The 13,120-nt window shown below is 39.9% G+C and overlaps 1 protein-coding gene across 1 annotated transcript in view; it reads right to left on the reverse strand.

The window, feature by feature from the left end:
* LOC118371208 (NMDA receptor synaptonuclear signaling and neuronal migration factor-like) overlaps positions 1-13,120 on the reverse strand; it is a 76,345-nt gene that overhangs the window by 20,901 nt on the left and 42,324 nt on the right. The window contains exons 7-8 of the mRNA XM_052479085.1: positions 8,861-8,913; positions 3,887-3,976 (exon numbers count right to left, since the gene is read on the reverse strand). Of these exons, the coding sequence (XP_052335045.1) occupies positions 3,887-3,976; positions 8,861-8,913 (143 nt within the window). The remainder of the gene's footprint in view (positions 1-3,886; positions 3,977-8,860; positions 8,914-13,120) is intronic.

Genomic DNA, 13,120 nt, shown 5'->3' on the forward strand with positions numbered 1-13,120 from the left:
ACCAGCAATAAGGGAACATAACACATTATCCCTTCTCTAGACATCACCAGCAATAAGGGAACAGAACACATTATCCCTTCTCTAGACATCACCAGCAATAAGGGAACATAACACATTATCCCTTCTCTAGACATCACCAGCAATAAGGGAACAGAACACATTATCCCTTCTCTAGACATCACCAGCAATAAGGGAACAGAACACATTATCCCTTCTCTAGACATCAACATCAATAAGGGAACAGAACACATTATCTCTTCTCTAGACATCACCAGCAATAAGGGAACAGAACACATTATCCCTTCTCTAGACATCAACATCAATAAGGGAACAGAACACATTATCCCTTCTCTAGACATCACCAGCAATAAGGGAACAGAACACATTATCCCTTCTCTAGACATCACCAGCAATAAGGGAACAGAACACATTATCCCTTCTCTAGACATCACCAGCAATAAGGGAACATAACACATTATCCCTTCTCTAGACATCACCAGCAATAAGGGAACATAACACATTATCCCTTCTCTAGACATCAACATCAATAAGGGAACAGAACACATTATCCCTTCTCTAGACATCAACATCAATAAGGGAACATAACACATTATCCCTTCTCTAGACATCACCAGCAATAAGGGAACAGAACACATTATCCCTTCTCTAGACATCAACATCAATAAGGGAACATAACACATTATCCCTTCTCTAGACATCAACATCAATAAGGGAACATAACACATTATCCCTTCCTAGACATCACCAGCAATAAGGGAACAGAACACATTATCCCTTCTCTAGACATCAACATCAATAAGGAACATAACACATTATCCCTTCTCTAGACATCACCAGCAATAAGGGAAACATAACACATTATCCCTTCTCTAGACATCACCAGCAATAAGGGAACATAACACATTATCCCTTCCTAGACATCACCAGCAATAAGGGAACATAACACATGATCCCTTCTCTAGACATCACCAGCAATAAGGGAACATAACACATTATCCCTTCTCTAGACATCACCAGCAATAAGGGAACATAACACATTATCCCTTCTCTAGACATCACCAGCAATAAGGGAACATAACACATTATCCCTTCTCTAGACATCACCAGCAATAAGGGAACAGAACACATTATCCCTTCTCTAGACATCACCAGCAATAAGGGAACAGAACACATTATCCCTTCTCTAGACATCAACATCAATAAAGGGAACAGAACACATTATCCCTTCTCTAGACATCACCAGCAATAAGGGAACAGAACACATTATCCCTTGTCTAGACATCACCAGCAATAAAGGAACAGAACACATTATCCCTTCCTAGACATCAACATCAATAAGGAACAGAACACATTATCCCTTCCCTAGACATCACCAGCAATAAGGGAACAGAACACATTATCCCTTCTCTAGACATCAACATCAATAAGGGAACAGAACACATTATCCCTTCTCTAGACATCACCAGCAATAAGGGAACATAACACATTATCCCTTCTCTAGACATCACCAGCAATAAGGGAACAGCACACATTATCCCTTCTCTAGACATCACCAGCAATAAGGGAACATAACACATTATCCCTTCTCTAGACATCACCAGCAATAAGGGAACATAACACATTATCCCTTCTCTAGACATCAACATCAATAAAGGAAACAGAGAACATTAACCCTTCCCTAGACATCAACATCAATAAAGGAAACAGAACACATTATCCCTTCACTGGACATCAACAGTCATAAAGGAAACAGAACACATTATCCCTTCCCTAGACATCAACTTCAATAAAGGAAACAGAGAACATTAACCCTTCCCTAGACATCAATATCAATAAAGGAAACAGAGAACATTATCCCTTCCCTAGACATCAACATCAATAAAGGAAACAGAAAACATTATCCCTTCCCTAGACATCAACATCAATAAAGGAAACAGAGAACATTAACCCTTCCCTAGACATCAATATCAATAAAGGAAACAGAACACATTATCCCTTCCCTAGACATCAACATCAATAAAGGAAACAGAACACATGATCCCTTCCCTAAACATCAACATCAATAAAGGAAACAGAGAACATTAACCCTTCCCTAGACATCAACATCAATAAATGAAACAGAATACATGATCCCTTCCCTAGACATCAACATCAATAAAGGAAACAGAGAACATTAACCCTTCCCTAGACATCAACATCAATAAAGGAAACAGAACACATGATCCCTTCCCTAGACATCAACATCAATAAAGGAAACAGAACACATCCCTTCCCTAGACATCAACATCAATAAAGGAAACAGAACACATCCCTTCCCTAGACATCAACATCAATAAAGGAAACAGAGAACATTAACCCTTCCCTAGACATCAACATCAATAAAGGAAACAGAACACATGATCCCTTCCCTAGACATCAACATCAATAAAGGAAACAGAACACATCCCTTCCCTAGACATCAACATCAATAAAGGAAACAGAACACATGATCCCTTCCCTAGACATCAACATCAATAAAGGAAACAGAACATTAACCCTTCCCTAAACATCAACATCAATAAAGGAAACATAACACATTATCCCTTCCCTAGACATCAACATCAATAAAGGAAACAGAACACATGATCCCTTCCCTAAACATCAACATCAATAAAGGAAACAGAACACATCCCTTCCCTAGACATCAACATCAATAAAGGGAACAGAGAACATTAACCCTTCCCTAGACATCAACATCAATAAAGGAAACAGAACACATCCCTTCCCTAGACATCAACATCAATAAAGGGAACAGAGAACATTAACCCTTCCCTAGACATCAACATCAATAAAGGAAACAGAGAACATTAACCCTTCCCTAAACATCAACATCAATAAAGGAAACAGAACACATCCCTTCCCTAGACATCAACATCAATAAAGGGAACAGAGAACATTAACCCTTCCCTAGACATCAACATCAATAAAGGAAACAGAACACATCCCTTCCCTAGACATCAACATCAATAAAGGAAACAGAGAACATTAACCCTTCCCTAGACATCAACATCAATAAAGGAAACAGAACACATCCCTTCCCTAGACATCAACATCAATAAAGGAAACAGAACACATCCCTTCCCTAGACATCAACATCAATAAAGGAAACAGAACACATCCCTTCCCTAGACATCAACATCAATAAAGGAAACACATAGACCACAGGTTACAGAGACATACAAAACATGAAGATGAAGGACAATACTTTGAACAGACAACCACAGAGCTTGGAACAGACAACCACAGAACTTGGAACAGAAAACCACAGAGCTTGGAACAGAAAACCACAGCATGGAACAGACAATCACAGAGCTTGAAACATACAAGCACATATTCAGACAGACCCAGGACATATACATAGGATGACAGAGACGTACAGTATGGGCGTAAAGAACGGACAGAAACGATAGAGCGTCACAGTCTGATGTGAAGAGGATGAGGACAAATACAGTCATGGTCAAACTGTCTGTAGAGGAGAGCTTCTTTCAATGATCACAGAGAGGAAACGTGTGTGTGTGTGTGTGTGTGTGTGTGTGTGTGTGTGTGTGTGTGTGTGTGTGTGTGTGTGTGTGTGTGTGTGTGTGTGTGTGTGTGTGTGTGTGTGTGTGTGTGTGTGTGTGTGTGTGTGTGTGTGTGTGTGTGTGTGTGTGTGTGCAGGTATGTAGTGTAGATACAATCTTTTTCATGTTTGTGCCTGGAAATAATAGTTACAAAAATAATGTACATGCTTATGCCGAGTATGCTTGAGTGAAGGTGTGTTTGCGTATGTGTCATTGCATGTCAGCTTGCATGAGTGAGTGTGTGTATAGTATTTGTGTGAACTCACTGTCTCTAGAGCCATGGAGAGAGTCAGGCTTCATGGGGATGGGGTCACTCCAGGAGCGGTTGAAACTCTTGGCTCGGCGGTCAGCATATGCTGATGAAGGAGTGGAGGATAATGACAATGAGTGGAGGATGACGAGGGGGATCACACATACACTTTCCCTAAGCAACCCCACACACACACACACACACACACACACACACACACACACACACACACACACACACACACACACACACACACACACACACACACACACACACACACACACACACACACACACACACACACACAGACACACACACACACGCGAGCCCTAAACACACATCCATATTCTCCTGAAGTGTACACTCGTTCACTATTTCAAATCTAAAAGCATTGCATTGGTGGAGGCTAGAGGGAGTTTTCACCATACTTTCAAATCAGTGAATGAAGGGGAGTAGGGATAATTGGGACATAACCACTCAACACAGACGCCAAAACACACTTCCCAAATGTACAACACATGCCGTTTCATTTAAATCAGCACCCCTGTTTGGTTGAAAACAGTTTAGTTGTATTCCTCTTACCGTGTCATCATAACTATATAGTGGCACTGAGTGGGTGAACATCTGGTGTTCCAGCTCACAGCTGGGGCTGGCGTATCCAAACCACCCAGTCACTTAATGCCTGCTAATGAGGTCCATTCCTCTACTAGCTTCTGCTAACAAAATATCCTACTGTAAAACCCCTGCTAATATAATCCATTCCTCTACCAGCTTCTTCTAAAAAGACATCCTACTGTAAAACCCCTGCTAATATAATCCATTCCTCTACTAGCTTCTTCTAAAAAGACATCCTACTGTAAAACCCCTGCTAATATAATACATTCCTCTACCAGCTTCTTCTAACAAAACATCCTACTGTAAAACTCCTGCTAATATAATCCATTCCTCTACCAGCTTCTTCTAACAAGACATCCTACTGTAAAACCCCTGCTAATATAATCCATTCCTCTACTAGCTTCTTCTAACAAGACATCCTACTGTAAAACCCCTGCTAATATAATCCATTCCTCTACCAGCTTCTTCTAACAAGACATCCTACTGTAAAACCCCTGCTAATATAATCCATTCCTCTACCGGCTTCTTCTAACAAGACATCCTACTGTAAAACCCCTGCTAATATAATCCATTCCTCTACCAGCTTCTTCTAACAAGACATCCTACTGTAAAACCCCTGCTAATATAATCCATTCCTCTACTAGCTTCTTCTAACAACACATCCTACTGTAAAACCCCTGCTAATATAATCCATTCCTCTACCAGCTTCTTCTAACAAAATATCCTACTGTAAAACCCCTGCTAATATAATACATTCCTCTACCAGCTTCTTCTAACAAGACATCCTACTGTAAAACCCCTGCTAATAAAATCCATTCCTCTACCAGCTTCTTCTAACAAGACATCCTACTGTAAAACCCCTGCTAATATAATCCATTCCTCTACCAGCTTCTTCTAACAAGACATCCTACTGTAAAACCCCTGCTAATAAAATCCATTCCTCTACCAGCTTCTTCTAACAAGACATCCTACTGTAAAACCCCTGCTAATATAATCCATTCCTCTACCAGCTTCTTCTAACAAGACATCCTACTGTAAAACCCCTGCTAATATAATCCATTCCTCTACCAGCTTCTTCTAACAAGACATCCTACTGTAAAACCCCTGCTAATATAATCCATTCCTCTACCAGCTTCTTCTAACAAGACATCCTACTGTAAAACCCCTGCTAATATAATACATTCTTCTACCAGCTTCTTCTAACAAGACATCCTACTGTAAAACCCCTGCTAATATAATACATTCCTCTACCAGCTTCTTCTAACAAGACATCCTACTGTAAAACCCCTGCTAATATAATCCATTCCTCTACCAGCTTCTTCTAACAAGACATCCTACTGTAAAACCCCTGCTAATATAATCCATTCCTCTACCAGCTTCTTCTAACAAGACATCCTACTGTAAAACCCCTGCTAATATAATCCATTCCTCTACCAGCTTCTTCTAACAAGACATCCTACTGTAAAACCCCTGCTAATATAATCCATTCCTCTACCAGCTTCTTCTAACAAGACATCCTACTGTAAAACCCCTGCTAATATAATCCATTCCTCTACCAGCTTCTTCTAACAAGACATCCTACTGTAAAACCCTGCTAATATAATCCATTCCTCTACCAGCTTCTTCTAACAAGACATCCTACTGTAAAACCCCTGCTAATATAATCCATTCCTCTACCAGCTTCTTCTAACAAGACATCCTACTGTAAAACCCCTGCTAATATAATCCATTCCTCTACCAGCTTCTTCTAAAAAGACATCCTACTGTAAAACCCCTGCTAATATAATCCATTCCTCTACCAGCTTCTTCTAACAAGACATCCTACTGTAAAACCCCTGACAATATAATCCATTCCTCTACCAGCTTCTTCTAACAAGACATCCTACTGTAAAACCCCTGCTAATATAATCCATTCCTCTACCAGCTTCTTCTAACAAGACATCCTACTGTAAAACCCCTGCTAATATAATCCATTCCTCTACCAGCTTCTTCTAACAAGACATCCTACTGTAAAACCCCTGACAATATAATCCATTCCTCTACCAGCTTCTTCTAACAAGACATCCTACTGTAAAACCCCTGCTAATATAATCCATTCCTCTACCAGCTTCTTCTAACAAGACATCCTACTGTAAAACCCCTGCTAATATAATCCATTCCTCTACCAGCTTCTTCTAACAAGACATCCTACTGTAAAACCCCTGCTAATATAATCCATTCCTCTACCAGCTTCTTCTAACAAGACATCCTACTGTAAAACCACTGCTAATATAATCCATTCCTCTACCAGGTTCTTCTAACAAGACATCCTACTGTAAAACCCCTGCTAATATAATCCATTCCTCTACTAGCTTCTTCTAACAAGACATCCTACTGTAAAACCCCTGACAATATAATCCATTCCTCTACCAGCTTCTTCTAACAAGACATCCTACTGTAAAACCCCTGCTAATATAATCCATTCCTCTACCAGCTTCTTCTAACAAGACATCCTACTGTAAAACCCCTGCTAATATAATACATTTTCCCAACAGTTTCTTCTAACAAGACATCCTACTGTAAAACCCCTGCTAATATAATCCATTCCTCTACCAGGTTCTTCTAACAAGACATCCTACTGTAAAACCCCTGCTAATAAAATCCATTCCTCTACCAGCTTCTTCTAACAAGACATCCTACTGTAAAACCCCTGCTAATATAATCCATTCCTCTACCAGCTTCTTCTAACAAGACATCCTACTGTAAAACCCCTGACAATATAATCCATTCCTCTACCAGCTTCTTCTAACAAGACATCCTACTGTAAAACCCCTGCTAATATAATCCATTCCTCTACCAGGTTCTTCTAACAAGACATCCTACTGTAAAACCCCTGCTAATATAATCCATTCCTCTACCAGCTTCTTCTAACAAGACATCCTACTGTAAAACCCCTGCTAATATAATCCATTCCTCTACCAGGTTCTTCTAACAAAACATCCTACTGTAAAACCCCTGCTAATATAATCCATTCCTCTACCAGGTTCTTCTAACAAAACATCCTACTGTAAAACCCCTGCTAATATAATCCATTCCTCTACCAGGTTCTTCTAACAAGACATCCTACTGTAAAACCCCTGCTAATATAATCCATTCCTCTACCAGCTTCTTCTAACAAGACATCCTACTGTAAAACCCCTGCTAATATAATCCATTCCTCTACCAGCTTCTTCTAACAAGACATCCTACTGTAAAACCCCTGACAATATAATCCATTCCTCTACCAGCTTCTTCTAACAAGACATCCTACTGTAAAACCCCTGCTAATATAATCCATTCCTCTACCAGCTTCTTCTAACAAGACATCCTACTGTAAAACCCCTGCTAATATAATCCATTCCTCTACCAGCTTCTTCTAACAAGACATCCTACTGTAAAACCCCTGCTAATATAATCCATTCCTCTACCAGCTTCTGCTAACAAGACATCCTACTGTAAAACCCCTGCTAATATAATACATTTTCTACCAGCTTCTTCTAACAAGACATCCTACTGTAAAACCCTGCTAATATAATCCATTGCTTCTGCTAACAAGACTCCTTGTAAACCCCTGCTAATATAATACATTTCTACCAGCTTCTTCTAACAAGACATCCTACTGTTCTATATAATACATTCCTCTAAGCTAACAAGACATCCTAAAAACCCCTAATATAATCCATTTCTACCAGCTTCTGCTAACAAGACATCCTTTAAAACCCCTCCATTCCTCTACCAGCTTCTTCTAACAAGACATCCTACTGTAAAACCCCTGCTAATATAATCCATTCCTCTACCAGCTACTTCTAACAAGACATCCTACTGTAAAACCCCTGCTAATATAATCCATTCCTCTACCAGCTTCTTCTAACAAGACATCCTACTGTAAAACCACAACTTGGAAGCTTTTATGCCATACAGTTAATTATCTTGACTCTTGGACCACTTTGAGGAGAGCGAGAGTTCTGATCTCCTCACATATTTAATTATTTCCCAGACAGCTTTAAATGGTAATGGAAACTAGATTTACTTCCTAAAGTGTTTCCATTCCTCTTTAAATTTAGAGGGCACCGAATTTCGAGGGGAGAATTTGTTGGAAAGTGGTGGGTGAGGTGGAATCCAATGTGTTTAGGAGACTTCACTACTAAAGCTCCACCACGCCCCCTGCACCAGACCACTTTCAACTAGATAATATGGAGCCAAACTTATTTCTAAATGCATACATGTACCTTTAACCTACCATACTGTCCATTCTATCCAGCACATGTACTGTATAGGCTACATGCATTTAGCACAAGCACACTAATGAAGTCCACATAATAATAAGCTACGACGCCACACTCACTGGGAAACTCACTCTGAGCCTTCATTCTGCGGCTGCCCACCATTCTCAGGTGCTTCCGGAAGTTTCTGTTGTAGAAAAGAAAAGAGGAGAGGAAAGGGGAGGGAAGAGACGGAAAAGAGAGAAGGATGGGAGAGGGTTTCAGTATACAGTGAAAGCCACAGACACAGAGGGTGAAAGGCAGAAGAAGAGGAACAGTTTAGTAACTTATCTGGACAGGAAAGTGAAACAGCTTTTCAATCAATGCTTGGCCATGGACTGCAGGATCAAGTGTTTGAAGCTATTCAGTCATATCTGATTCAGTTCAAACTCTCTCATGACTTGATTCAACTGCATCAAAAGAGATGAACTCTTTCACAAAGTTTGGTCGGTCTGACTCATCCATAAGCTCCTCAGAAAAAAAATATCTAAAACATTGTGGAAAGTCTGCTAAATGATGTAAATGTGGAACTGTGAGAAAACTATCCAAGCTTGTGAAACATGTTTCTGTCTGTGATTCTGCCGTCATCCACTGACAAGCTCTTGAAAAAAATAATAAACATGTCAAGTTAGTCATACAGAAAGTGTTCTCAATGTAGGACACTGTGGAGAAGAATTAGTAATGAATAGAGATAACCTTGTTACCTGAGCCTTGTACATTGCCTCCTCATAACTATGAGAAAAACAAACGTTGTATCTCTTTATTTGAGAGGCAATTAACAAAGGCCCTTTTCCTAAAACACATTCGATGATATGGCTTAATAAGGTGCTCATGTACAACTCATGTATGCTAAACCTCCCCTCTTTCTATCCCTCTCTCTCTGACTTAGATGTTAAAATTAGACTTTGACTTAGAAGTTTAATACTGCCCTCCCTCTTATCCCTCATTACTCCTCTTTTCCACCCACCTCATCCCTTATTCCCTTGTCTCTCGCTCTACAAAGCTGGGTGTCTGGCATCACGCATCCATGGTTACGATTCATGTTGTGGATCAAACAGAGTCATTATGTATGCTTGTGTGTGTGTGTGCGCACGTGCAAGTTATTGTCTTCAGTTTACCCACAAACACTGCATGCCTTAAAGGATTAAAAGAGGGAAAGACAGGAAGTAGAGAGGGAAAAGGATAAGGGGAAACAGAGGAAAGAAACAGCCCGAAGTGGAACACAGTGGAAGAATTGAAACAAGCCTAAGACAGTGTTTATCATAATTCATGAAGGTTTGTCTGACTCATGGTGCTACTGTGCATTCATGCCTCTGTGAGACACTTTTAGGGCCGTTGTCGCATGTCCCTGTTTAAGTGGACGATCTCAAAGTTATGTTACCACGTGTTTTCCAGCATGCATTACTGAACCTCTCTACTGTAGTAGTGGGGTCATTCTTGAATTGCAGTGATAAATGCTGTGCCTTGACTTGCAGAGGTGTAGTGATGTTGGGTATTTTAGATATCTACACTACATTACCAAAAGTATGTGGACACCCGCTAATTTTACAGGGTGTCCACATACTTTGTATATATAGTGCATTTATTATTTTGAATGCTAGAAAGTCAACAAAGTACGTAATATATTTTGTAGATCAATAAAAAAAAGAGGGCTATTAAAATACCTTTTTTTACTAGTATGTGTATCCCTCAGTTTTATGTCAGTGGTGTGACCATTTTGAAAATCACTGATTACTAAGATATACAAGGACCTTGAGTATTCTTTCCAGTATCAAACTGTTATTTACTTAATCACACTCTATGTCACAAATTTGAGGATTCCATTGCTAATTTGGTGTGTCTCAGTGGAGGCTGCTGAGGGGAGGATAGCTCAAAATATTGTCTGGAATGGAGTCAATGGAATGGTATCAACCACATGGAAACCACGTGTCTGATCTGCTTGATACCATTCCATTGACTAGACATTATTATGAGCCGTCCTCCCCTCAGCAGCCTCCACTGGTGTGTTTAAATCCAAAGTGTCAAAATGAAAGGATTGATGACCTTAGATTTTAGCATTTGAAGCCTCCATTTTAGAAAATGTAACAAAAATGTATCTTTGGTGATACCATCAGTAGCTAGGTTTCCATCCAATTGGCGACAGTTCCATGTGAATATTCATAAATCTGCATAAAAACAATACGTGCATTTCCCCACCAGAGAATAGTTTACATCAAATTGACTTGTTGCAGAAAAAAGTCTGTGCGTAAATATGTAGTGCACATAAAAATACATTTTGCAGTTATATTCACCTGTATCGAATAAAAAATACAAGTTAAATGGGGTTCCATCGCATTTTCAATTCTACTGATGGTTTTCTCACAAAAAGGGTTTGCTTTATATAGCGAGTGTTCCCACTCTGGTATTGGCATGTGCGCTCTAGCCAACAGCACACAGATGCAAGTACTGTATATGCATGCTGTTGACTAGAGCACACATATAGCCTCAATGATGAGATTGTTATAGACAAAAGAGCAAGATTATTTTTAGTTGTCAAACGGCAACCACGCATTGATGATCAAGTCACCAGAATAAGACCCTCAATATTTATTGGAAAGGAGCATCAACCTCATCACCTTGTGCTTTTCACCACCCTGATAAATTCATAATTATTTATTTAATCTGTAGCCTAATAAACTGCATGTTTTCTAGACGAGTCGTAGTGGGAGGCACAACATGTCATCGTGTGACTCTACATTTAGTTCGATATGAGGGATATTATGTCAATATTTGCGCAAAAAAAGTGTTTCCAATGACATTTCTCACATAATTACATTTACAGACACAAAAAGATCCCACCATGTCAAGAGTATTATGTTTTGTTGACATTTGGAAAGTTCACAGGAACATTTTCTGTTTCCATCAGGCCTGTCATTTTTATCTGAGGTGTACTTTAGGTTACTACTCCTACTGCTGGCACAATGTTATCAAAATGGTACATGTGCAATATTTAAAGTCATTAAGCTATCATATACACTGAACAAAATATAAATAAAGTGTTGGTCCCATGTTTCATGAGCTGAAATAAAAGATCACAGAAATAATAAATTATGCACGAAAAGCTTAACTCTCTCCTTGTGTGCACACATTTGTTTATATCCCTGTTAGTGAGCATTTCTCCTTTTCCAAGATAATCCATCCACTGACAGGTGTGCCATATGAAGAAGATGATTAAAGAGCATGATCATTACACAGGTGCACCATGTGCTCGGGACAATAAAAGGCCACTCTAAAATTTGCAGTTTTGTCACACAACACAATGCAACAGATGTCTCATGTAGTTTTGAGAGAGTGTGCAATTGGCATGCTGAGTGCAGGAATGTCCACCAGAGCTATTGCCAGAGAATTTGATGTTAATTTCTCTACCATAAGCCGTGTCGTTTTTCAGAATTTGGCAGTAGGTCCAAACAGACTCACAACCGCAGACCAAGTGTAACCACACCAGCCCAGGACCTCCACATCCAGCTTCTTCACCTGCATGATCGTCTGAGACCAGCCAACCGGACAGCTGATGACATTCTGGGTTTGCACAACCAAAGGATTTCTGCACAAACTGTCAGAAACTGTCTCAGGGAAGCTCATCGTGTGCTCGTCATCCTCACCAGGGTCTTGAACCAACTTAAGTGGGAAAAAGCTCACCATCGATTGCCATTGGAACACTGGAGAAGTGTGCTCTTCACGGATGAATCCCGGTTTCAACCTTCCCGGGCAGGTGGCAGACAGCGTGTATGGCGTTGTGAGGGAGAGCGGTTTGCTGATGTCAACATTGTGAACAGAGTGGTGGTGGGGTTATGGTATGGGCAGGCATAAGCTATGGAAAAGGAACACAATTGCACTTTATCAATGGAAATTTGATGAGATCTTGAGGCCCATTGTCATGCCATTCATCTGCCTCCATCACCTCATATTTTAGCATGATAATGCACGGTCCCATGTCGCAAGGATCGCTACACAATTCCTGGAAGCTGAAAATGTTCCAGTTTTTCCATGGCCTGCATACTCTCCATACTCCAATTCCCGCTAATATCCAGCAACTTCCCACAGCCATTGAAGAGGAGTGGAACAACATTCCACAGGCCACAATCAACAGCCTGATCAACTGCGATTTAGATGGTCACACCAGATACTAACTTTCTTATCTGTGACCAACATATGCATATCTGTATAGTCATGTAAATCCATAGATTAAGGCCTAGTGAATTTATTTCAATTGACTGATTTCCTTATTTAAACTGTAACTCAGTAAAATCTTAGACATTTTTGCATGTTGCGTTTATATTTTTTGTTCACTATAAATTGATTTAGAATGAGAGATG

This window comes from Oncorhynchus keta, chromosome 25 (assembly GCF_023373465.1).
Source record: "Oncorhynchus keta strain PuntledgeMale-10-30-2019 chromosome 25, Oket_V2, whole genome shotgun sequence".
Classification (NCBI taxonomy): Eukaryota; Metazoa; Chordata; class Actinopteri; order Salmoniformes; family Salmonidae; genus Oncorhynchus; species Oncorhynchus keta.